The sequence below is a fragment of the Xyrauchen texanus genome, chromosome 25 (genome assembly GCF_025860055.1).
Source record: "Xyrauchen texanus isolate HMW12.3.18 chromosome 25, RBS_HiC_50CHRs, whole genome shotgun sequence".
Taxonomy (NCBI): domain Eukaryota; kingdom Metazoa; phylum Chordata; class Actinopteri; order Cypriniformes; family Catostomidae; genus Xyrauchen; species Xyrauchen texanus.
In genome coordinates this window covers 17349804-17377501 of record NC_068300.1, presented here as the reverse complement: position 1 = coordinate 17377501, position 27698 = coordinate 17349804, and the positions used below count along the sequence as shown (strand labels likewise).

General features: G+C 37.3%; 1 protein-coding gene and 2 pseudogenes across 1 annotated transcript in view; 2 read left to right on the top strand and 1 right to left on the bottom strand.

The window, feature by feature from the left end:
* Nucleotides 1-13516, top strand: part of LOC127618512 (neural cell adhesion molecule L1-like) — a 79854-nt gene extending 66338 nt beyond the window's left edge. The window contains exons 15-28 of the mRNA XM_052091000.1: nucleotides 106-207; nucleotides 397-594; nucleotides 833-903; nucleotides 1070-1295; nucleotides 1507-1622; nucleotides 1914-2139; nucleotides 2229-2351; nucleotides 2576-2749; nucleotides 3011-3124; nucleotides 4980-5129; nucleotides 5764-5895; nucleotides 6255-6327; nucleotides 6441-6452; nucleotides 8447-13516. Coding sequence (XP_051946960.1) covers nucleotides 106-207; nucleotides 397-594; nucleotides 833-903; nucleotides 1070-1295; nucleotides 1507-1622; nucleotides 1914-2139; nucleotides 2229-2351; nucleotides 2576-2749; nucleotides 3011-3124; nucleotides 4980-5129; nucleotides 5764-5895; nucleotides 6255-6327; nucleotides 6441-6452; nucleotides 8447-8702 — 1973 coding nt within the window. The 3' untranslated portion in view covers nucleotides 8703-13516. The remainder of the gene's footprint in view (nucleotides 1-105; nucleotides 208-396; nucleotides 595-832; nucleotides 904-1069; nucleotides 1296-1506; nucleotides 1623-1913; nucleotides 2140-2228; nucleotides 2352-2575; nucleotides 2750-3010; nucleotides 3125-4979; nucleotides 5130-5763; nucleotides 5896-6254; nucleotides 6328-6440; nucleotides 6453-8446) is intronic.
* A 1830-nt stretch (nucleotides 13517-15346) lies between these two features.
* On the bottom strand, nucleotides 15347-17186 carry LOC127619037 (RIB43A-like with coiled-coils protein 1; annotated as a pseudogene).
* Nucleotides 17187-19871: 2685 nt separating this feature from the next.
* Nucleotides 19872-27473, top strand: LOC127619035 (structural maintenance of chromosomes protein 1A-like; annotated as a pseudogene).
* The last annotated feature ends 225 nt before the right edge of the window (nucleotides 27474-27698 follow it).

The window sequence follows — 27698 nt, the reverse complement described above, 5'->3', positions numbered from 1 at the left end:
AAGTTTTGCTGTAGCCGGATTGAAGGAATAACATTTAAAAACATAGATGTTTCTTTTTACTGGCATCTTACTACTCTGCCCTCTTTGTGATCTTTTATTCACCAGACCGACCAGACCCTCCAACCCAAGTCCTGATGAACGAACTTAAAGAACGTAGTGTCACTCTCAGCTGGACACCTGGAGATGATCACAACAGCCCTGTGCTTGGTATATAATTCTGACTATTTATATATAATATATATGGAAACAAATGTGTATGGAGTCTGCATTTGTCAATATTTGATACATGTTCATGGCTTAAAGTGTAGTTGCTTATTGATTTTTGCTCCATTATATGGCAAATGGGCAGTACAACAGCATGTGGTAAATTTCTGTATGTGTTCTGTATTTATCTAGAGTATTTGATTGAGTCTGAAGAGACAGGATCTGAAACAAATGAATGGAAAGAACTAAGTCGTGTGTTGGGCAGCAATCGGCAAGCTACCGTTTCCCTGAAGCCCTTCATTTCTTATCGTTTTCGAGTCATCGGCATCAATGACATCGGCAAGAGTGACCCAAGCATGCACACGGAGCCATATTCCACACCAGCAGCTCGTAAGTAATACTGCACATATCCCATCCCCAGGCTATTGTGAATGTATGTGCATGTTAACTTTGCCTAAAACTGACAAGCAGTTGTATGGTTACAATTTGATGCATTTGTTTTGTCCCTGGAATCCTTGTATGACAGTTTTGGGTATGTGTTTAGCCTGAGTGTATGGTTGACCTGAAGTGACAGGAATATTTTGCTTGTTAGAATGTTTTACCACTAAACAATTATATGTCCTCACAGCACCAGACAGCAACCCTGAAGGAGTGCGCAGTGATTCCTTCGACCCAGACACCCTTGTCATCACATGGAAGGTGCAATCCACTATTCAGTAGTTAATGTTTGAATATCTTGGCCAGACTAAACCACACACATAAGCAAGTCCCACAAGTGCATAGACAGCTCCATTGTTTGCTTTTGTTACTCTATGGTCTAAAGTTTGAAAAATGCACTTTAGTTTATGAATCTGTGTTCTTGCAGGAGATGGCCAGGCATAGTTTTAACGGCCCTAATTTTCGCTATAAAGTGATGTGGAGAAAGGTTTTGGGCAGTGGTCCATCCTGGCACACCAACTACACAATCTCTTCACCCTTCATCGTCACAGATGTGGGCAACTTCACTGCCTTTGACATTAAAGTGCAAGCTGTCAATGAGATTGGAGATGGTCCAGATCCCAAATCCACCATTGGATACTCTGGAGAGGACTGTGAGTTATTGTAACATTGACCACGATTACCTGTACAAGAATATCATTCAGATTAAACATTTATATTGATTGGTTTTATGTGCATTTATGTGCTTTTTTCCAGAAAAAAGCTTAACCAGAATATGATCCTTAATCAGAAATACATAGTCACTGATTCTAGTTTTATGTAAATCCTGAGACAAATAGTAGAGGTGGTCTTTCTCTCTGACAGACCCTCTTGATGCTCCTCTGGATGTTGGAGTGGCTCTGATCAACAGCACTGCCATTAAAGTGACATGGGCGTCCGTGAATAGAGAGTCAGTGAGGGGTCGTCTACAGGGTTACAAGGTAACAGGCTGTGCCTGATGTAGTACATGTACACCTCTAACCTTGAATGCACTGTAAGGAGTGGTTCAGACCGTATGCTTTTTTGTGCTAAAAAAAGCTAGACACAGCACATCAAATAGAACAGAACACAGATGTCTTGAGTTGCACTTTTAAAAGTTGCGTTCTCTTTAAACTGGCACAAAATCTAAAAAACGCAGCGATCCTGTGCGAGACTCTAAAATAACAGCAAGATTGCACAAAATGGTCACCCAAATCTCATGAGACTTTGACTCTTTCTTCAATCATCTACAGATTCATCTGATGCACTATGGCCCTGAAAGCAGACACCTCAGACGGGAGCGTGTCAGGGAGGGGAAGCCAACCAATGTATCGGTTGTGATGACTGGCAGTTCGGAAGAGAGGAAAGTTCTGGGAGACCTGCAGCCTTACTCCCATTACGCACTGGCTGTCAGTGTTTTCAACAATAAAGGAGATGGACCACAGTCTGAACCCCTCACTTTCCACACACCGGAGGGAGGTAAGACAAAAGAGAAAGAAAAAATTAATTAAGCAAAGGGCAGCCAGATGAATAAGCATGTCTTCGGATACTGTCTTCTGTTGTTTCAGTGCCTGGTCCTCCTTCATCTCTGATGCTGGATAGCCCTTCAGAGACAGAAATGACACTGCACTGGACTCCACCCACCCAGCCAAATGGAGTCCTGATTGGATACACGTTACACTATCAACAAGGTATGTCATCAGATCCAATGATTTATTCTCATCAGGAGGCAAGCATCACTATAACTGTTGCTCATACTAAGGGTTAGGGATTTGAACACATATATTAAAAAGTATCAAACTTGTAACACTTCTTATACTGTTTGTGCTACTTGAAAATTTAATATAATTTATAGACATTATAAAGATGACATTTTAAGGAAAAGGTATATTTTTGGTTGTCTATTTCTCTGCAGTTGATAATGAAAACAGTCCAATGCAGGTGGAAATGATTAATGGCCACAGTGCATCTCACTTCACTTTAAAAAAGCTTGACCCTCACAGTCATTACCGCTTCTACCTGTGGGGTCGTACTGCTGCTGGAAAAGGCCTGCCAATCATCAGAGAGGGAGCCACCACACTGGATGGAGGTCCAACAGTTACTGATCACTGTATTATCCATCTGGACATAAAGATTAAAGACAATATTTTTTTAAAGATATAAGATGATATTTGATATGCTTTCATACCCAAAACATGTTAAAGCAATTGATCATGGTTTGTCCAGTTAAATTAGACAGATTTTTTTCCACGCTGAAATGTATGTGTTTTATAAAGAAAAAATGGTGCAGATTTCAGGGACCCTGTGTCTGACTTGTTTTATGTCTCTGTATGTTTCTGTGTGTGAATAGATCCTCCCTCCAACATTAGCTTATCAATTGGAGAGACATCAGTCAACCTGACTTGGGTACCCAAAGAGAGACAAAGAAGCATGGGTTTCTTTATTCATTATCTGAGAAAAGATGGTAAGTGGTGTATTGACAGAATGTGATTGAAAATGACTGAACACAAGCTTGTCCAATAAATACCATTCAAAACAAAACAGGAACTGACAGCTGTTCCAGAAGTTAGTTAGTTAGTTAGTTAGTTAGTTAGTTAGTTAGTTAGTTAGTAAGTTAGTAAGTTATGCAGTTGCTAGGGTGTATTAATAGTTTGGTTGGTTGATTTGTTTATCTATGCAGTTGCTAGGGTGTACTAACAAAATAGTTAGTTAGTTGGTTAGTTACCTAGCTAGTTAGTTAGTTAGTTAGTTAGTTAGTTAGTTAGTTAGTTAGTTAGTTAGTTAGTTATGCAGTTGCTAGGGTGTATTAATAGTTTGGATGGTTGATTAGTTAGTTTATCTAGGCAATTACTAGGGTGTACTGACTAAATAGTTAGTTGGTTAGTTAGTAAAGCATTTGCCGGGGTACTACTAAATAGTTAGTAAGTTAGTTAGTTATGCAGTTGCTATGGTGTACTAACAAGTTGGTTGGTTACTTGGTTGGTTGGCTAGTTTACCTATGCAGCTGCTAGGGTGTACTAACTAAATAGATAGTTAGTTGGTTAGTTACCTAGCTAGCTAGATAGTTAGTTAGTTAGTTAGTTAGTTATGCATTTGCTAAGGTACTGATAAATATTTAGTTATGCAGTTGCTATGGTGTACTAACAAGTTGGTAGGTTACATGGTTGGTTGGTTGGTTGGTTAGTTAGTTTATCTATGCAGCTGTTAGGGTTTGCTAACAAATAGTTAGTTAGATAGTTAGTTGGTTAGTTAGCATTTTAGTTAGTTATGCTGTTGCTAGGGTGTATTACTAACTAGTTAGTTAGGTAGGTGGGTGGGTGTGTAGGTAGGTGGATATGTAGGTGAGTGAGTATGTAGCTGGTTTTGTAGGTTGGTAGGTAGGTAGCGGAAAATAACACCTCTGCATATGCACAGAGGTGATGATATGTATAGTCTTATTGCAGTAGGCACAAATTAACTTTAGTAGCACTTTCTGCTGCCTCAAGGTCAGATCAACCTACTGCTGAACATGCTCCAACAAGCATGTCATAGAAGGACTGGGATAAATAATTTGGACATAATTATTCTCTTATCCACCACCTCCAGAGTGTAACTGAGTAAAATAACCTGCCTCCTGTGAACTTGTTCAGCTTGTTAGCATTCCCTGCTTTTATCCCAATGCAGCAACACTTTACTCTGGCCCTTCTTGTGGATTGTATCTGTTTTGTTGGTCCATTCTTAAAATCGAAGTATGTAAATTTTATGATAAAGCGAAGTATGTAAATTTTATGATAAAGCGAAGTATGTACATTTTTATCTATGATAAAATGCTTTCTCCTATCCCATTTCATTATGCAGAGACAACAGTAATTAAGCCATTTGTAGATTGGCTTCCCATAGAGTGGAAACACTGTGTGCTTTCAAAACAATGCTCTGTTTGTGTGAGCAACGAGTAGTCTAAAATATCAACTTTTAGATCAACCAATGTCATGAGTTGGGGGCGGGACACCTGTTTGACTGAATAATGGAAGATGGGGGCAGTGTCTGGGACACCCTTTATGGAAATAATAATTATTTTTGCAATTCCATTTGGTGCCTTAAGTGACAAAGAAATTATGCACTACTTTTAATATTTATCTGAATCACAATTTATATGCACATTTTTAAATTAGTCATAGTTTAATTATTCACATTAGGTATAGTAGCTGAAATATGCCCTCTTATTCCTGCTTGATTAACATGACAATGTCTATACATTTTTTATTAAGGGCCTTTTTCTGGGCCTGATGGAGTTTTTTTTTTAAGTTTTGATTCAACTGCCATATTTCTGTTGTTTCCAGGAAGGGGCAAATGGAAGCGTTCTGAAAGTGTGAACACGTCTCAGTCATTCTATATACTACAGGGGCTCCAGCCAGGATCATATTATCAGCTGCTCTTTGACTTCTGCAACAAAACTTTCTGGGAAACTAAGATCCAGACAGCAGGAGCAAGTAATCACAAACCAGCCTCTCTAAAATCTCTTTGTAAATTTTTTTTACTGATGTCCTAGTTCCTTGCAGACCACAGAAGACCTTTTAGTAAGACAACTTGAAAATTCATTGTAAAGGCCCCATGAAATCAACATTTTGTGGTTTTTAGCCCATTTGAGTTTTGCACTGATGTCATCTACTGTATATGTTAGTGTACTCATTTTTATTTTACTTATATACTGTATACATGTAAAATGCTAAAGTATTTCTGTTCCGGGAAAACGGACCAAAAGTATTGATAACTTCTTGCACTGCACTGATTCTGTCCAATCAAATGCACTCTAGAATGAAGATGTCCCTCCTCATGCAAACGACAAGCAAGTGGCGAATCAAGATGCATGGCTCATGTTACTTAAGCCTATTGGCTTTTTTTATAAAAAAATAAATTAAAAAAAGACTTATATATCCTTTCCTTCCTGTTTCAAATGGAAATAGATCAACACTGGAAAGAAAACTGTGCTTATCAATTGATTTCATCTTAAGCTTGTATATTAGGAGGGACCATAAAATGGACAGTAGATGATGTTTTCTTGTAATATTGGGTATTTTATTATCAGATAATTCATACTGCAACTATTTTCCCTCGTTTTATAAGGAGTCATGGAGGCACAGGCTACTTTTGTCACAGAGGGCTGGTTCATTGGACTCATCAGCGCCCTTGTGCTGTTGCTGCTGTTACTGCTCATTCTCTGTTTTGTAAAACGGAACAAAGGAGGAAAATACTCAGGTAAAATAAACTTGCAGCAGAATATACACATACATTACATGGCCAAAAACATGTGAACACCCCCTTCTAATTCCCAGAGGAGTAGAAACCATTAGGATAGGACCAACTCCCTATTATTGTCAATAGTTTATAAGTTAAATTCTCAGCAAGTGCATATGAGTGTGGTGTTTCGGTGTCCACAAACTTTTGCCCACATAGTGTAAAGTAGTTTTATCTTTCAATGTACTTTACCTCCCATGGTGCATTTACTCAGCAATTAGTAAACTCACAGTGAGAAACTTCATCAAATGCATAAAAATGGAAGGTATTGATGTTTTTAGTACCACAGAATATCCCTCTATTTCATTCCTCTGTTGCAGTTAAAGACAAAGAAGAAGGCCAGATAGATTCTGAAGCACGACCAATGAATAACGAAGCTTTTGGAGAGTACAGGTGCGTTTTTAAAGAGGGTTATGCATCTAATGCACTAATTCCTACTCTGTTTTCTTTACTTGTTTCTTATGTTCTTCCTTTCTTTCCTAAATGCTATTCCAATTGATTTGCAGATCGCTGGAAAGGTATGCTTTGAAGTGGCTTTGTGTTCTTTTGCATGCATGTCTTTCTTAGTACTTTCCTAGCAGTATGTCACAAAAAGTAGGGAGTGGGGTGTTGGGAATAGAAATGCCTAAATATGGTAATAGGAGTGATAATCATTGCTATGGCCCTGGCATTATTCAGAAGGGGAAACCAGGGCCAATGTTTTTATGCTTTCATAACTCACTTACTACTACACATCTGCCAGCCATTGTTTGATATAAGAAACATTTAAAAGATTTTGAATTACAAAGACTTGATTATAATAACACATTTAATGCAAGATTTTGGAAATTAAGTCATTACCCTACTTAACTGAATTTAATATATTTTATTCAAACTAATCCAGTTTCGTTCAACCATCATAATTTAGTTGGATTAGGTCAAATCAATGATAGTAGTTTTAACTAAACTTTCTAAGGTTTGTCAAACTAAGTAATTTTATGTTGTTCCAACTTTTGAAAATGGAAATCCCCTGCCCAGTTACAAAAAGTAAAAGTACAAAATGTTACAAAAAGTATTCGTGTAGTCTAAACTCAAATAGATTAAGTAAACTTTCATTTTTTTAAATAATTATTGGTTAGAATGCAATGTAATCAAGTTGTGACAAATTTATGTTGCTTTAGTTAATTTTAATTAAGTAAACTGCAAAACCTCCAAAAATCCTTTGTTCAATTACCCTTGCTATGGGGTCAGTTATACATTTGGCATTTTGCACTTCTTGCTTCTTTTTGGTTATGTTGTAAGGGTCCATTCAAATCAAATGCAGTTTTGCACTAAACAGACGTCTTTAACCGTTGCGCAGAATCTCACTGTTTTTTCAGGATCTTGTGCAGAAGCTGTGTTCTTAAGATGCCACTTCAATATAAAAGAACTTAAACTTTAAAAAATGCACCTTGAGACACTGCATTCTGTTCCATTCTTTGCGCTGTAAATAGATTTATTTAAAGTAAGAACACAGGCTGTATGAACCGCCCCTAACACCTCAATTAGGAGCATATACAGTATATAGCGTTTTTCACAATACACATGGTTTCAAAGCAGCTTTACCAAAATTCATACTGTAGTGTCTCTAACGTCTTAAATGTCCCCATTGGACATTTAGATTGAAAAAAATGTATGTACAGTCATGCCTTAATGTTTTTGTCTTTAGGCCCCTAGTCATCAGTCTCCAAAGGTGACTGTAGCAAGGAACAAAAACTCCATAAGTTATTAGCTAGCTCAAAAAAAAAAAAAGAAAAACTTGTGAGAAACCAGGCTCAGCTGGGGGAGCCAATTCGACTCTGGCTATACAGCATGAACATAATGCCAATATTAGTTAGCTGTGTTTAATAAAAGTAATGTAATTTTTGGAATAAACTGAGTAGATGTTTGGTAAGCAACGTTTAAAACTTAAGGATATGATTGAACTGTAAGATTATGATGTGTCTTGAAGACCATTCCAAATTGAAACCTGTGGTGCTACGAGATGCAGTGTCCTTTGCTGTTTGACTGTTAAAGGCTTTAGTTGGCAGTAATTTATTGTCTTTATATTACATTTTAAGAGAAGCTAAGTAATAGCATCTGTGTTATTTAGCAATATTTCTGTTTTCTACTTGACATATTTAATTGGGACTAATTCCTTTAATCGTCAGGAACAATATGTATTTAAAGCTAAAATTGATGTGGGACCTACTTTAAAATTATTTATTTATCAGCTGATAATTCAAGAAGAGTCTTCAACTAGATACTTAACTTCCAATACAATGGACATACTGTAAGTTAAAATTCAAAGTCATCAAAATGTTCGTCAGCAGAAGAAAAGTATCTTTTAAAAGATTCTACTGAGTAAGTCACTTGTTTTATATTGAAAATTGTATTCACTACAATTGCCCCATTTCAATTGATTCTGGTCTCCCCTACTTTGCCCCAGCACTCAGTGTTTGTTTGTAAATGTATCCGTATTTCTCTTCCTTTCTCGCTTGATGTTGATGAGAAGTGACAATGAGGAAAAACAGATGGCAAGTCAGCCGTCTCTGTGTGAAGACAATAAGCTGTGTACCTACGATGCACTGGACGACTACCCCAACAGCAACAGCGTGCAGACAGAGGTGATCATGAACGAGTCACTGGCCAGTCAGAGCAGTGGAGTCCGTGATGCTCCTGACCCTGAGACTGAAGAAAGCTCCCCATTAAATCCTGCCACAACCATCTCCCACCATGGCCTGCCCAACTCTGCTGCCCTCCTTGATTAGAGCCGGGCACACCTGAGACCAAACGTGGATTCACACATGTGCCCACTTGTTGCAACCCTTCATGAGCAGGGTTGGGAGGGTTACTTTTGAAATGTATTCCACTACAGATTACAGAATACATGCTGTAAAATGTAATTTGTAATGTATTTCGTTAGATTACTCAAGGACAGTAGCATATTCAAATACTTTGGATTACTTCTTCAGCACTGGTAGATTTTTTCACTTGTTTTGACTATAAAAACTAAATAACTCTGCCAGAACAGTAAGACAAAATACACATGTTAAAAATACATTCTCTGAAAAACCTAAATATCTTATGCAGTGTTGTTTCTAAAACAAGATAAATCTAATCAATCTTTTTTTTAAGATATTTTTACAGGAAAACAATACAAAAATTATTATCAATAATATCCCTAATATCAAAGGTCTTGCTAGAAAAAAGAAATTATGATCCAATGTGAATTTTCTTGATAAAAAAATATAATCGTGTCTGGTAACATGTGCATGTAAAATTGCTAGAAATAGCATTTTAGCTTAGCATAAACTGACAATTTACACAAGTTTATTTCTATTTCTTCTGCTCCAAACAAACTTCAAACGTACTTCTCTGTCTGCTCGTATGAATGTAAAACATCATAAGAAAGTGTTTCACCACTGTTCAAATGCACTTTGGATCACATCATTTATATGTATGTTTTCCATCTGAAAGGACTAAATATTAATTGAAACAAATGACAATAAAATGCAAAGTAATCTCTTCAGTAATCAAAATACTTTTTGAATGTAACTGTACTCTAAATACCAGTGATTTAAATTATAACTGTAGTGGAATACAGTTACTAATATTTTGTATTTTAAATACGTAATCTTGTTACATGTATTTCGTTACTCCCCAATCCTGTTCATAACTGACCAAACAATCTACAGGCCATAATATTGAGACCTACAAACCAAACAGATGCCAAGAAAACATAGCAGAAGCACTGCTGGGGCTTACTTCAGACATAATTGGACCCCAATACTTTTTACTCATAAACATATTTGGACTGCCATGCTTGTTGTTTACAGATATAATCTCTCATTTTACTATATAAAGTATAGTCGTTTACAGTTATACACACATGACAAGACAAGAAAATCCCATGTAACTTTCAGAAAAGTCTTCTTCGATAATCCATTGCTAATTAAAGAAGATACCGAGCTCTTATGGCAGATGCCGAATCAAATATGGAGTTAGATTCACCTGTATGACAATAACAAGTGTTATGGAAGGAGAACTGGTAGAGCGAGAGACTGAGGGCCTTAAAATCATGACAAAATGCATTGTGCAAGCATATCAACAACCCAAGCTGTATATTGATTGCAAATATTAATCAAGTAATTGGGTTTTGTGCTTTTCTACCTTTTTTGTTTAAAGAAAGTATCATTATTGTTTAAAGACTTGTCTGTGCCATGTTTTATTCACTTTTCATTTATTTTTTTACTGAAGCATATGTTTCGTGTTGTGTTTTATGTCATCTTTGCACAATTTATTGTAATATTTTTATGATTCAGTTTAAGATACTTATCCAGATGCCCATGACCTAAAATTACAGACTTCCATACTGTAAATATATGAGATGCAATGATTCTACGACATAAGATCGTTTATAGCAAGCTGTACATATATAACTTCTATCAATTTAGCCAAATACAGTATTATAATCTCTCTTCTCTCATCTCCATTGGTTCCTGTGCCTGCCTACAAAAACATACTCCATCAGAAATGTTACCACCATCTTGAAGGGATAATTAACATGAAAATAAAAACATTCTTTCATAATTTACTCACCCTAATGTTTTTCCAAACCTGTTAGATTAGTCTTTCTTCCATACAAGGCGATGTTAGGCAGAATGTTAGGGACTGACAGCCTCAGTCACTATTTACTTTTTTTGTATTGATAAACAATGCAATGAAAGTGAATGATGACTTAGGCTAGCATTCTGTCTTGTGTGTTCCAGACAGAAAAACATACGGGTTTGGAACATTATAAGGGTGAGTAAAAGATGACAGAATATTCATTTTTGGGTGAACTATGCCTTTTTAAGCATTTTCCATCGTGACATTTTTGTCTGTGTTTATTTATTTCAATTTTTTCAGTGTATTCATCTGTACTGACAGATGCTCACTTGCAGTCCTGTTGGTGTAAAGCCATAAGAATACACATGTAAGGTGTGTATTAATTTGTGAGGTAGTCTTGAGTTAGATAGGGTTGTAAAAGAGTACATCTCACACTCAGAGATATATACAGTTTAATTAATGTTCTAGCTCGTGTCTTGTTACACAGAGAATGTGTGCTTTGTTTGGATAGGAAATATGATTCCATACCAGTATACCAAATAGCATTTTGTTTTATATATATATTTTTTTTTTTGGTGTCTTTGATTACTAGTTTGATAAACAACCATAGCAGAAATTAGCACTGAAATAAGCTATGGCACATCTGGTATTTCTCAAGAGGCACAGGGTGTAAAATCTCTTAAAGGGATTAATTCACCCAAAACTCAGTTCAACCTCATGCCATCCCAGATGTGGGATTTCTTCTGCTGATCACAAATGAAGATTTGAACACAAATTAAGATCTGAATATTTCAGCTCTGGAGGTCTTTTCAATGCAATTAAATGGTGGCCAGACCATTAAAGCTCCAAAAATCACATAAAAGCAATCCATACCACTCCCAGTTGTTTAATATGTCTTCTGAAGTGATGCAATCACTTTAGGTGAGAAACAGATCATTTTAATCCTTTTGTATTATAAATCTCTATCTATATATATCTATAAATGTGAAAGTGGAGATTTATAGTAAAAAAAAGACTTAAATATTGACCTGTTTCTCACCCACACATATATCACTTCTGAATATATAGATTTAACAACTGAAGTCTTATGGATTACTTTTATGCTGTCTTTGTGTGATTTTTGGAGCTTGAAAGGTCTGGTGACCATTCACTTTCATTGTATGGACCTACAGAGCTGAGATATTCTTCTAAAAAAAAATCTTCATTTGTGTTCTGCACATGAAAGTCGTATACATCTGGGATGGTATGAGGGTGAGTAAATGATAACAGAATGTATATTTTGTGGGTAAACTAACCCTTTTATTCCCATATGAATGTAAATATAACCCAAAAGATTGTTTGTTTTGACCTTTGAAACTGTATTGTTATGTTTTGTAACCGTTTACTTGTTTCAGTTTTGTACATTTTTTAAACTTTAGAGTAACTTGTTAGTTGTGATAGGAGCGTGGTAGATAAGTAGTGCATAGTTTCCAAAAACAAAGAAAAAAAAGTCCTTTGATATCTAAATGTTGCAAGTTCTGATTAAAAAATACAATTGTAAAAACAGATTGGATTTAAAAAAAATAAAAAAGCACCATAACTGCTTTCATCTAATTGAAGTTACTGACAAAAGATTTTGCTGATAGTTTCCCAAGTGCTGAATAATGGCAGTATTGTGTGCATCTGATTCAAATCTATCATGGCAGTGGCAGGGCAAAAGAAAGGATGCACTCCCAGGGAGCAATATGTGCTGACTCAGATCTTTGAGACCACTGTCTTTGCAGTTATTCCCAGTCCTTTGGGACAGCTGTGGGGGCAAGACTGCTCTGATTTTATTCTAATCTGTGTTAGCTTCCTTCACAAAAGCTGTACAGACAAACTCAGGCAAAAGACCCATAGGGATCTATTTTCTTACAGGAGGCAGTAGTGATGCAAATAATGTTCAACTGAATATTCAATTGAACTGCTGCTAGACTTGTGTATTTTGTCAGAGTCTTGACTGTGTATTGAGCTTGAAGATGAATTGACTCTCAGATGTCCACTTTACTGCCCTCAACTTGTGCAAGAGAAATTGGGCCACCACTTAAAGTCAACATGAAATAATAAAACAAATACACGTGCTTCAACTTATTGTGAAGGATTCATTGGTGCATGTTGTTTTAAAGAAAAAAACTGTTAGAAAAAACAGATCTTTCATCAAAATTTAATAATTTGCTTGGTCTCTGAAGCAACTTTCCTTTTTGGCTGATATCACCAAGGCCTCTTATTTTTTTAACCCCTCCCCTCCAGCCACCTTTTCATGATCCAGTCAAATCTGATGAATAAAAAGTTCTGCCGTACATTTTTATCCCCCATTGAATGTCCCATTTCACTTGAAAATGTAACATTATGGAAGAAAAATAGGTTGCAAATGGCATTCCATGTTGACTTTAAATCTGGATTATGAACAAAAATTGCGATTTCTGTTGTTATTTGTCAAATGTATGCATTCAAGCTCATAATCCATTAAAATGCATCTTAAACTGGCTTATTCTACTGTAGGCTTAAAGCATAAATTCATAGCTTTACCGAACAGTCTTTTACTCTTCCTGTATGTTCTGTTAGTTATACTGCATATGATGTGACAATAAATGAAGGACCAAGTCAAGTCATTGTTATTATAGCACTTTTCACAACACATTGTTTCAAAGCAGATTTACAGGAAAACATGCATTGACAAAAAAAATGAAACTGCAATATCTAAAAAGTCTTTGATCATTGTGTAGATTGATTAAATATGATTGTAAATTGTTTATAGAAATTACATAATAATTGTATTTATAACCCCAGTGAGCAAGCTGAAGGTGATGTGGCAAGAAACACAAAACTCCATAAGATGTTGGTTAAATGGAGAAAAATAACTGTAACGGGGGTTAATGGAAAGGAGGCGGCAAGAACCGGCTTTTCAATATAAATAATGGTTTAATATAAAACTTAAACAGAAGACAAACACACATGATGGACATGTCCATAAACGATCTCTCTCTCCCGCACAATCCTCCGCAGTCGGCCTTTATCCCTCTCGGAGGCTTGATTAGCCTGATAAGGGACAGGGTGTGTGTAATCACGACCCGGCCCCGCCCTCCGCCCTGCCACAATAACCTTGGGAGAAACCAGACTTACTGTGGGGGGCCAGTTCCCCTCTGGCAAACCGCATGAATATAATGCCAATATTAGTTATTTGTGTGCAGTGCAAGTCATGGTTTTAAATTTGTGAATTAAGTAAGCATTAAGGTTCCTTGTTTAAAATAAATAAGAAAAATTATATATAAATTTCAAGAATGTAGTCCATCAATAGAGAAATGTGCATAGTAGTTCAACCGGCAGGTCATTTCAATGGGGTCTATCCTAAGTCCAAGGTTCAGGCAGTGGACCAGATAATTAACACGGCGTAAGGCTGTGGGTCTGTCATTGGCTGGCCACATCCCCTTGTGGTGTTTGTCTATACTACAGCAGTGAATGGACTGAAGTGGTCAGTGAGGGTGGGCTATATTAACTACATACATCTTGAATAAAATATGCTGAATAATTTACATCTGCAACAGTTGTCAGTTTGTGTGAATATTCATCATAATATGGCATTTCATAAAAGTATTTGCTGCGAGAAATAAACTTTTTTTCAGAAATGTACTGTGTGCCAGAAGAAGCAGAACTATGTTTTCTTTATGTTTATAAAAGTCAAATTTATGAATGAAAAACATAAAAAGTGCTTGGAAATGTAGACCAACATTATTTCTGTAAGATTTCTGGTGATCAAGGTTTAGGAAAAAGAGAAGATAGTGAGAGTCCTAATACTTTTAATTATCTTCATCTGTTCACACACACAGATGTTATGAGTCTTTGTCTGTTCACAAACAGATATGTTCCTCATTAAAAAAAGTTTAACTCCTTAAGACAGGAATTGTAATTTTGCAATATATGTAGGAAATCATGATCACTCACATTAAAATGAAGACTCCAGTAATTTCAACAATATTATAAAAGCTCTTTTATGCTACATTTTTTATAAGATTTTATACTTATATAGTGTAAAATCATAAATGTAGCTAATTTATTGACAATTAGAAAATAATACAGGAGTTTCATCTGCCACTTATCAAACCAATGGTAAATATACAGTATATTTAATGTGTTCACGAGAGATAGTTCATCGCTCATGCACTTGGCTAACATTAGTTATTCTTTAGACAATGAATTATAAATATATATACAATCCAATGATTGTCTGGCATTTAAACTAATAAAACTACAGAGGCATTGCAATGAAAATATATATATTTTTAAAGATTACTCAGTTTAATTTGATTTAATTTTATTATTAAATTGAAATGTCTAAAAAAAAAGTAATGGGATTTTGTTTTTTAATGATAAAATATCTTGTTATTAAGAGAAAATGTCATTTTTATGACATAATAACTCGCTATTAAGAGAATAGAAGTTGTTTTTATGACAATTAATAATAATTAAAAAACAAATGTGGCAGCATTGCTCAGAGTTTAAATCCATTCCACATATTCCACATATTTTGATTCAAAAGAAGCACTGAAAATGTGGGGAGATAATGTGGCAGATTCCATCAGGGCCTGACAACATTATTTTTTACAGAAATGCTAATAGAATATCTCTATTATTACTATATTTAAAATAACTCAGATTTAGTGTTGTAATCTTATACACATTGCACTGTACAAGTTACCTTTAATAACGAGAAGTATTTTGTCAGCAGTCTGAATTCTACTGAGTACTACCATGTATTTTTAATGACAATAAAATTTCAACCTGCCACTTACTTTGCTTGCTGCTCTCTAGACAATTGTTGATTGTATTTGTTGAGCTGAACTCTCCTTTCTCTTTCCAGCTCCCTCTCTCTTTTCTCATCTTTCTCCTGATCCATCAGATGGCAATCACATGCCAGCTTTCGCTGCCTCTCCATCTCTGGTTAGAGTGACAAAGAGTTCATTATACTTGTATGCTCAGAGAGCAAATGTGGAGTAGATGTCAGTGTATGATCTGAACCTCTTTTTCAAAGCACTGTCGGTCTCTCTCTCTCCATGTGTGTGGATATCATTGAGCTGCTGTGGGGTCATACCCTTCCAATGGTCGGTCAGGACCCCCTGCTGAAGATTCTGACATTCTCTTTACAGCTTCGGGTCGCTCTGTCAGAAGGTCAGAGGTCACCATTTAGTTTACCTCTGCTAGCTTTCTTCCTCCCTCCTCAGCTTCTCTTGTCTCTCCTGTTCCATCCTCTCCTCTGCCTGCAAGTGGAGGACAGAGGTTACCTTGACCTTTAATCTCAAGAAGCAAGATTAAGGTGCCTTAATGGCAAGATTACACATTCTTTCTGAAAGCGAGTGAGTGCAGTGCGGATCGCAGATCGTTTGCACTCTTCCTCCAGGGCATCCAGCTGTACTGCCCTTAGGTAATTTTCCACCAGTTCTCTGTCGGTTAACAGTTCTGCAAGTACACACATTATCAGAAGATACACATGCTCAGAAACTCTACTACCTTTCTGCAACTCTGTGCTAGATATAACAGTGAAAATACAACCAAAACTGAAGGGTGGATACTGTAACAAAGCACAGCCTTGGGAAAAGTAACATGGAATGTGAGAATATTTTGTGTGTTTAGCTCCATTTTTGTGTTCCCTCTCTTGTTTCTCTCGCCTCCTTTTGAGTTCTCAGGTTTCTCTCATTCATCTCCATCTGAGCTCTCGTTCTTTCATTCTCATTAATTCCTTTGCCCTAATTCTGCATACATATATGCATAGAACATATATCTGTATCTGGGTAACTGACATGAAATGACAAGCAGTGACATCAGTGTTCTGCAGTTTGACATGCTTAATCTAAACCTTTCTGAAATATAATATTTTAAATGATTTTATAGGCGTAGCATCATATATGTAGTTTTTTTTACTTGATATTAATTGAAAGACTACATGGAATATGTGAACATTTACATTTTTGTTTGTTAAACTGCAAGACTATTTATAAGCTAAAAGGTTTATTCAAAAATAAAAATAAAATGTTTTCCCTTTCAGAATAGTAACATTAAATATTGATTCATTTTGAAAATAATAATAATATTGGCCTTGTTATTTGCCAGTTGCTTATCTAGGTGGGGCAATTTTATTTATACATTTCACACACAATGGTAATTCAATGTGATTTACATATAAATGATTAAGAAAATATGAGATATATACAAATCAATTTAGAACAAGAAATAAGAGTAAAAAGTAATCAAATAAATAACTAAATCGATTTTAAAACTATTGAAACAATGGGATATAGACAGATGTTGTGCAGCCTTATCATGCATTCGTTATCTGTAGCCCTGAATTATATCCACAGTTTAGACTACCTGAAACACTTGCGTACTGGCCGGTCCTAGGTGTTGAATCTGCGAAAGAAATATTGATATCTGGCTCCACCTGTTGGCCATGATTGATGTCTGCATCACGACTGTCCTCTGCACGTTGATGAATCCCTCTGAACTGGATCAATACCCGAGACATTTCTCCTCGAAATTCTTCCTCCTCTTTTTTGTTGTTGCATTGTAATTTCGTCAATGGGCAAGCGCAAAAAGATCTGAATAACATAGGATAGATCATTTCTGCAGGACATAGAGACAAATACCACTTTCTTTACAATGCTGAATGTTTTGTCCCTGGAGGCATTAAAATAATTTTGTAAAAATTATGAATAGGAATATCGTTTAAACAGAGAGAGAGAGTATAAAAGAAACTCATACTGGTAAATATAAATTTTGACGAGCGACAGTGTTTAAAGTGCTATTTGGGTTAATCAGCCCAATTAGGGTCCAGGTGTGTGGAATCACGACCTGCCCTGCCCTGCCCTGCCCTGCCCTGCCCTGCCCTGCCCTGCCCTGCCCTGCCCTGCCACACCACATTCCTCCCCAGTTCTTGCAGGCCAGCGAGCCCCCGGCATGACCCCGGGATTTCGGCACCAGTGTAAAGGAGGAGGCGAGAACAGGCTTGAAAATATTTGAAAGTGTTTTGTAATCATTGCCATGTCTGTTTTCCCTGCTGATTGTGTCCCAGGTGTTCCTTGTCTTCTTGTTTGCCCATGTGTATATACCCTCTTGTTCTTTTTTCCTATGTCGGTTATTGTTTTTATGAAGTGCGTGATTAGCCAGCATACTGCTGTAGAGTTTTGGTCAATTTCCTTAATCGTTCTATATTCTTTTGTTGACAAAGCTATGCATTTGGATTCTCACTCTCTCACTTCACAAAGTCCCTTCACAAAACCCTGACACATGCACAGTCACAACTTTGCTTACATTTGCTTAGTCAACTAAAAATAATGCAGTCTTCCTACTTTTTTGCATCAAAATGTACCTTTTTGTTTTCCAAATGTTTCTCTTTATTGGTGTCATTTTAAATTTAACGTATTCTTAGACTTTTACATCAAACATTTTACAGCATAGTCATGACAAGGTAACTTATACCCATGATCACTTAAGCACAGTTTGATAGTCTGATACTTGGTTTACCACCTTAGAGAGAAAGATGCTGAGCTCAACCAGAAATGGCCACAGTACACCAAAGCCAAGGGGAATACAGCCCATAAGACCAAGAAGCCAGAGGTGTGGCTTCTTTGCAGAATGCCCAAAAGATGTACAAGAAGTGTAAAGAAGACATTGGAGAAACTTGACAGGGAACAGGGTGCTGTGGAAATGGCAAGGCATGAGTTTGAGGAATGAATGGAAGAAGAAGCCCAAAGTCAAGGCCAGGATCTGATACTTTGAGAAAACCAAGTCAGAGCCCCATAATCCCCATAACATATGCCTGTTTTCATATTTCAGTGTATCATTTTACACTCATACTGTTCTGTCAGTTGAAGCAGTGTCACAGGCTGATAGGGGAGACCAGTAAGCAGGCAGCAACCTTGGATTAAGAGCTAGAAAAGTTCAACAGGGATCAAAAGGCTGACCAGGACTGACTGGATCTGGAGGCGAGGAAGAAGATTGAGACAGAGGTACAATAAGGAATGAATTGTGCTTCAGACACAGGTAACATTGTTGATAGAAAACTTATAACTGTTTGTGGTGAAGGGGGCATGGCCGTTTGTCTGTTTGAGGGATAGAGGGAGTGGTGTAGCTCTTAAAGCCAGTTGACATGATTTCTAACAGCTATTTCTTGTTACAGTGATGGCGGGGAGAGACCTTAAATGCAGCAGAGAGGATGACACCAGAGTGCAGTGACTGGCGTGCCTTATTATTATTGTGAAGCTGAAGTGTTTAGAAGTTTAATGTAAGAGAAGTACGAGAAGTTTATTAAGAGTTTTGTTGCATTGAACAGACAAATAAGAAAGCCCTGAGAAGGTTGCACTCTAATGAACTGAAGGCAGAGAATAAAAGCCGACCTGATTCGTGTCTCTGCTCCCCGTCTACTCCTTCCATAACCAAACCTTTAAAGAGTGTTACGCTGGTGTTGAAACCCAGGTACTTCTGGAAGGAGATACGTCATCATGGAGTCTTCACCACTAGCCAAAGTGACCCAGGCCAACACCAGGCCCTTGTCAAGCTGGAACAGCAGTAGCTTTTCAACTCCTGCTCCAGGCCCAAGCGGAAGAACGGCAGGCGTTTCGGGACCTTATTACACACGAGGGGGCTGCGGCTGCGACCCTGGAGCCCACACCTAACATCTCACCGGTCACTCTAATTAAATGAGCCCTGCTGACGATCCAGAGGCCTATAGGTTCAAGAAAATGGCCGAGGTGTGGAGATTGCCTCCGGACCAGTGGGCTGCCCGCTTACTGCCTTTGCTCTCTGGGGAAGCACAGCTAGCGGCTCAACAACTCCCAGCCGCTAACCTCTTTGTGTACACTGATTTAAAGAGAGCTATTATGCAGTGGGTCAGTCGTAATCCAGAACAGATTCGCCAACACTTCCGTTCTCTGAGGCTGGAAAGGCACGGCTGCCCGTTTGCCTTCATGCAGAATTTCTGAGACGCTTGCCGGAAATAGTTGCTGGCTGAGGGGCCCCGTGGCGCCCAGGACATCGTAGATCTGGTGGCACATGAGCAGTTCATCTCCAAGCTTCCTCGTGGCATGTCCGAGTGGGTCCATTGTCCCCGTCCGGCATCGCTGGAGGATCCAGTTGGCTAAATGATTCCATTTCGGGAACCACCAAAGAGTAGTCTCTCTCTCTTTGCCCCAAACCCCTACCCCGCCTGTCCAATTTCTGTCCCATCCCTTCACCCAGGAGATGGGGCAGTACCATGCCCAAATCTCTTCCCCCTACTAACCCTCTCTCCTCTATCATTCCCAGGTTGGCGAGCCCAGTCCCATGGGTATGGAAGGAGGAGATGGTGTAGCAGTGACATGCTTCAGGTAGGCTTGTATTCTCTGCCTTAAGTTCATTAGAGTGCAACCTTCTCAGGGCTTTGTTATTTGTCAGTTCAATGCAACAAAACTCCTAATAAACCTCAGCTTCACAATAATAATAATACTAATAATAAATTAAAAAAAAACAATAAGGCAGTGTACTCTGGACACTTACTGGTGTCGTTCTCTCTTCCTCTCTGGCAAGTTTTGGCTTGGTTTTTAAGGTCTCTCCCTGATGTCACTGTAAAAAGAAACAGCTGTTAGAAATCATGTCAACCAGTATGTCAATGTTTTATATCCCTTTTTGCATTCCATGCCAAAATCAGGCAAAATATTCGATAGAATCAGAAGTGATTGAAAAGCTGGAGGACTATATTGCAACCAGCAAGTACTTTAGAGATCATTATAGATCCTAAAGGATTAGATTAATTATAAAGAGAGATCATATATGGATGAGCAACGTTCCCTGATGTAAAAAGTTTATATACATAACCCTGTGACCGCACAGGACTTATCTATTGTGAATTCTCCAATATTATATTACATCATAGATTAATAATATCCATTTCTTTATAAATGAATTAAAGTTGATATTGTGTGTTGTCAACTGAAAACCGCCTACAATACTATCATATTGTTGCTGCTTTGTTTCATGCCTGTAAACATCCCTACTTTGTACATGCTACTTTTGCTTCATCCTTTTAAATATCATGCCAAGAACTGCTTTGATTTTTATCAACCTCTGTATTTCTCTCATTAGGCAGTCTCTGGATGAACAGAAGCACATGGAAGAAGAACTGACTGAGCAAAAAGAAGACACAGACACATAGACACATTCACACATACTTTCTTCATTAAAACATTTCACCAAGATTGTTGCTTTGATGATACTGGCCATTGGTGATGGGTCAACTTGGAGATGCTCGCTTTGACTGGCAGGAAAACAGCCGTCAGCCGCAAAAAGCTGAAATGGTGGAGAGCATTAAACGTCTCTATACTGGCTCAGTGTTGAATTACATGCTGCGGTGTATAGAGTTACGTTTTAAGGCGATAGTTCACTAAAACTTTACAATCAGTCATCATTTACTAATCCTAATGTTGTTTAAAACCTGTATGACTGTCTTCCGTGTAACCCAAAAGGAGATGAATGGCAGTATGTGAGTCTCAGTCACCATTCACTTTTTTTGCATGGAAAAAATATGCAATTCAAGTTAATGTTGACTGTGACTAAAATCTCCATTTGTGTTCCATGTGAAAAAAGTCATACAGATTTGGAACAACATGAAGGTGAGTGATGACAGAATTTTCATTTTGAAGGTGAATTATCCCTATACTCTGGATTAAATAGATGTTAAGCTCAATCGACAGCATTTTTGACAGTGTTGATTACCACAAAAATGTATTTCGACCTGTCTGTCCTTTTCTCTAAAAGCAAAAATAGAAGTTACAGTGAGGTACTTACTATGGAAGTGAATGGGGCCAATTTTATGAGGGTTTGAAGGCAGAAATGTGAAGCTTATAATTTTATATAAGCACTTACATTAATACTTCTGATAAATGCATGTATTATTTAAGCTGTATCGTTGTTTATATCGTAATTTTTAGTCATTTTAGGGTTTGTTGACATTACATCATCATGGCAACAAAGTTGTAAAATTGGAAAAATATCACTTTACTCCGAAAATGTTAATAAGTAATTTTATCACACTAAAATCATGTTAACAGGCATAGTGTTTGTCTTGTGGCAATACTTTTGAAACAGTGAGTATTTTTTAACATTTACAGATTGACCCCATTCACTTCCATTAAGTGCCTCGCTGGAATCTAAGTCTTAGTTTTTTTTTGTTTTGTTTTTTAAAGTAAGGAGGGGCACAATTATTTTGTGCTAATCAATATTATCCCACAAATGCTATCGATTGAGCTTAACTTGTTTTTAACCCAGAATATTCCTTTCAGCTCGGAGCAGAAGCTTTGAAAGTTTTTCCCTTTTAAATTTATATATTCAAACATTCGTCTGAAGGATGTCAGACTGATCGAATTATGCCAGCCAACCCAGAACAAATACCAAATTGCTGAGACAAAAGTCCAGGGAAAAAACATGGATTCCATCATTGTGGACTCAGAAGACAGGCAGAGATTGCATCCAGTACATCAAAGAGCAAAGAGGAGAACCAGAGACATTTCTGCCTCTAGCCTATTTGGAGGTACAGACAGATTTTAATAAATCATTCATTAGTCTGAAGTGGTCTGTGGTGTTTTATGATTTAAGAGGTCTGAAGTTTCTCTTTGAGAGGCTGAGTGGCATTGAGGGGGTGGTAGAATTGGTTTCACTGAACATATGCTTGTCTCCTCTCTCTCAGGTGAAACCCACAGATGAGAAACTGAGCGAGCTGCTGGGGGCCAATCTTGTGATTGATGTGATCTGCTACAAGCCTCCACACCAAGAAACTTTCCTTTTCTGCATACCTCATACATCGCTGCACTGGTTTGTGGTTCGTTCTGCATAACGCGGCGGCTCATTTTAACTTATCGCGGCCCATTCGATCCATTTCATGGCAGACCCACCGGCCTGCTCTGTTCTCCCGATGGCCAGCCACACCTGATCGGCCCCAAAGTGCGTCGGTCCACCTGGAAAATGCCCAGTATGCCAGTTACCAGTCCAGCCTGTTGACAAGCAAAGCATATATAAATTTAATCTGAATAGCAAAATACTTCCTGTGATGGATATCTGTCAATCCCCACCATCTCAGGAGGAACGCAGGCACAAAGATTATTGATGAGACTATGTCACAGCTTCAGGACCTGAAGAACCAGCACCTCACTAAGGAGAGAGAGGTCAATGACAAGAACCAAGAGATGGAGTAGATCCAAAAGAAACTAAGGCCACCAACAAGTGAGAGACAGAGCCAGAGAGGCATAAAATAGATGTTAGATGCATTGTTTGACAAATAAATCTAGAAATATGCTTGTAATTTTATCTATCTAATATTATGTGTGTGGTGGTTTTAAAGGTTCTCCCAAAATGAAAATTCTGTAATTTACACCACCTCCTGTTGCTCCAACCTCAAATGACCTTTCTTTTGTGGAACACAAAAGGAGATGTTAGTCAGTCACCATTCACTTTTTTTGCATCATTGTTTCCATACAATCACAAGGGTTTGGAAAAACATGAGGGTGAGCAAATGATGACAAAACTATTCCTTAAGTACCAAGCACGTTTGATTTATAAATCGAAACAAGGTGTGCTGGTTTTAATGTTAGAGCGTTGGCACAGCTTCAGAAGGAAGTGACAGCCATAGAGACCAAACTGGAACTGACCAAACGGAGTGACAGACACTGTTTGCTGCAAGTCTGGAGAATGCAGGACATTAAACTGCCCCTCAAATTAGGGAACATGGATGATACCAGCCAGGAAGAGGTACAGACTCACACTTTTCTGCACCATATATGCCTACACACATGCACCTCTTTTGCAAGCAATTACAGTTGCCGTTGATGGATTATGTCCACATTAGTAACTTGATCCGTCCATGCAGGGAAGCTCACTAGTCAAGGATTCTCTCATCAGCCTGAAAGCATGGAGCTCTCTGCATGCCAAGGAGGCACTCATAGAGATTGACGACAGCAACTTAAATGAGGACCTCAAGGTGATTTAAATTGATGAAATGGAATAAATGTTTATTCAGCCATCAACATTGCGAGAATCACTCTAAATTTTAAGCTATGCAACTAAAATGTTTGTTATTAGCCATTGGCTAGTAAATATCAATGCCAGTAATGCGCCTGCCCTGATGAATGCCTGTTGGAATGTAAAAGTGTTGCAAAACACAAGAGCTTGTAGATTTGAATTGTACAATAAATATTTGTACAAGCAAGTTAATACTTATTATGCATGTATAAGTTTGCTTTTGCATTGTGCCGTGTATTTTGTGTCCGAAGACGAGATCCATGCAACTGAATTTCAGTTCATGTCTCTTTTAATATACTTTGTTATTTACAGACATTTGGTGATCAGAATGGTAAAAATAAACTTTAATTTTAATAACACCTTGTATGGAGGTACAAAAACAACTTCAACTTCTCTCTCGTTAATGTACGATTTGCTCATTTAACGCTAACATATTCTCGTGGAGCAGCTGTTTTCTAAAAGTGACCATATTATTTTAGTGCTTGTTATTCATATCACTGTACTGTAAATTCAAAGTAAATCGCACAAGTGCATATAAAAATATTCAACAAAATGTAGTAATGTACTAAGTGTAATAAATGTGTAAATACCTATACATTTTAATGGTACAACTTCAGAAAACTCTGTAAATATTAAAGAATTTAACAAATAGGCTCATGCCACATCTAGGCAAAGGTTTGGTAAAAATTGTTTTATTTTTGCATGGTAGTTTTGATAAAATTGCACATAAATTGTTTTTTTTATATATAATTATCAAATAATTGTATGTGTAATTATGTGCATTATTAGGTTCCGACCTTGCAAATATATTAAATGTGTATGAATTTTCAAATAAAGGCAACAGCTTGTATCATTATTAAAAAATTCAATTTCATGACATCATATGATCTGATACAATGTGGAATTTTTTTTTTAAAAGCTAAAATGTGAATTAAAATGATAAAAAGGGGAATATAAAATAAGATGTATAATTCCACATACTATATTGTGTGATCTCATATATATGAATACTATAGATATGTGATGTCCCCTTCTCATGATTTGCTTTATATATTTAAATATTATATATATATATATATATATATATATATATATATATATATATATATATATATATATATATATACTCACCTAAAGGATTATTAGGAACACCAAACTAATACTGTGTTTGACCCCCTTTCACCTTCAGAACTGCCTTAATTCTACATGGCATTGATTCAACAAGGTGCTGAAAGCATTCTTTAGAAATGTTGGCCCATATTGATAGGATAGCATCTTGCAGTTGATGGAGATTTGTGGGATGCACATCCAGGGCAAGAAGCTCCCGTTCCACCACATCCCAAAGATGCTCTATTGGGTTGAGATCTGGTGAATGTGGGGGCCGTTTTAGTACAGTGAACTCATTGTCATGTTCAAGAAACCAATTTGAAATGATTCGAGCTTTGTGACATGGTGCATTATCCTGCTGGAAGTAGCCATCAGAGGATGGGTACATGGTGGCCATAAAGGGATGGACATGGTCAGAAACAATGCTCAGGTAGGCCGTGGCATTTAAACGATGCCCAATTGGCACTAAGGGGCCTAAAGTGTGCCAAGAAAACATCCCCCACACCATTACACCACCACCACCAGCCTGCATAGTGGTAACAAGGCATGATGGATCCATGTTCTCATTCTGTTTACGCCAAATTCTGACTCTACCATCTGAATGTCTCAACAGAAATCGAGACTCATCAGACCAGGCAACATTTTTTCATAAAACCCGGAAAATTCCGTGTTTGGAAGGGAAAGAGTTAATATAATTATCATTTAATTATTTTTAAACCATTAAAATCAAATTTTGTCTAAATTACACAATGATGATTAATCGACTTTATGGACGTTGCAGTTTTTGTCGTCTGTTAATGCTGATGTTCTGTGAAGCTGCTTTGAAACGATGTGTGTTGTGAAAGGCGCTATACAAATAAAATTGAATTGAATTGAATTGAATTGAATTTTTCCAGTTTTCAACTGTCCAATTTTGGTGAGCTCTTGCAAATTGTAGCCTCTTTTTCCTATTTGTAGTGGAGATGAGTGGTACCCGGTGGGGTCTTCTGCTGTTGTAGCCCATCTGCCTCAAGGTTGTGCGTGTTGTGGCTTCACAAATGCTTTGCTGCATACCTCGGTTGTAACGAGTGGTTATTTCAGGCAAAGTTGCTCTTCTATCAGCTTGAATCAGTCGGCCCATTCTCCTCTGACCTCTAGCATCAACAAGGCATTTTCGCCCACAGGAATGCCGCATACTGGATGTTTTTCCCTTTTCACACCATTCTTTGTAAACCCTAGAAATGTTTGTGCGTGAAAATCCGGCACCAACAACCATGCCACGCTCAAAATTGCTTAATTACTTAATTCTGACATTCAGTTTGGAGTTCAGGAGATTGTCTTGACCAGGACCACACCCCTAAATGCATTGAAGCAACTGCCATTTGATTGGTTGATTAGATAATTGCATTAATGAGAAATTGAACAGGTGTTCCTAATAATCCTTTAGGTGTGTGTGTGTGTGTGTGTGTGTGTGTGTGTGTGTGTGTGATATATATATATATATATATATATATATATATATGACAAAAACAACCACCTGTTTATAGGATTCTCTTTCAGAGGAGATCAAGGCATAGATGAACACTACAACAGAGACTGAATGAGCAGCAGAGAATCAGCGCCCCTAACATGAAGGCCATGGTGAAACTCAGGAGTGTTAGGGACAACATCCATGAGAACAGTGATGGTGAGTCCAGGCTCATCTACCTGTAGCTAATCTTGAGCTAACTAGTCTGCCTTTTGAGCTCCACAATAGTGTCTGGATAAAGAGTTTGGGTCATTGTTAGATGTCTGGATTAAATGTGCCATACAGCCCTATGCAGGGGAATATATTGAGGCCAAATAGTAACCAATAGCTACAGATCGACGGATTGATTTTGAGATATTTCCACTAATAATTATATATGATATTGCAATGCCATACAGTGCTTAAGGCTCCCTGGAAAAGAGCAAATAAACCTAATCAGGCCTTTGAGCAGATTAAGGAGAGGTTTGACCATTTCAATGCCTTTTTTTGAGTCTGTAGCCACCAGCATTGATGAGATCTACAAAGCACCCTCACGCAACAGATTAACAATTATTTTTGCATCAATAAAACAAGTAGGATTTCTTGGGTTATTGTAAACTAGTATTCCTTTCCCTCATAGCTACAAACCTGCACCTTTCTTTGTCCTGGATGAGATTGATGCTGCTTTGGTTAACACCCAACATAGGCAAGGTCAGTGTTTGTTAGTTTGACTCCAACAAATAAGGCCTCTTCCAAATGCAAATGCATGTATTTGGGTCACCCCAAAGAACTGAATGGCATAAATTGGAAATTTTTTATTTAACTTACTGTGCAGGTGGTGAATTACATAAAGGACCAGTCAGCTCAGAATTTCCAGGCTATTGTCATCCCTCTCAAAGAAGAGTTGAACACAAAAGCTGACTCCCTCTTTGGAGTTCACCCTGAGGTATGCATTTCAGTAATGGGCCGGAAAATGTAAACACAAAAACTAGTAAACCCATGCAGTTAATCCATTGAAATAAAACCCATCCCAACCTATTATTCTATTTATCTTCAGTATTTACCATGTCGTAGAAACTGCAGCAATTTGTTTTAATATGCAACAGATACATTTTGAAGTTGTGCTAATTCTCTAATAATAATAATAACACTAAATCAAACTCTTTTCATTGATTCACAGCAAGGAGATTGTGTCATTAGTAAAGTGCTGACCTTTGATCTTTCCCAGTATCTGGATGCCAATCCCAGTGATTGGGTTGCTTTTATCAGAATGTATTGGTAGATAAAGGTTGAGAATGATCAATGTTGTATTTGCAAAAACATTATTACAGTCATACAGTATTAGTCATGTTTAAAAATATTTTTCATTTTAATGCTGAATACTGCAAAATTACTATATTGTCTAATGTATGCCATATAGTAAGCATGATTGTTGAAATACTAAGTCAACTATTGTGCTGTGAATGGCCTACAGATTAGAATCTTATGAAGCTGTTTATGTTCAGCT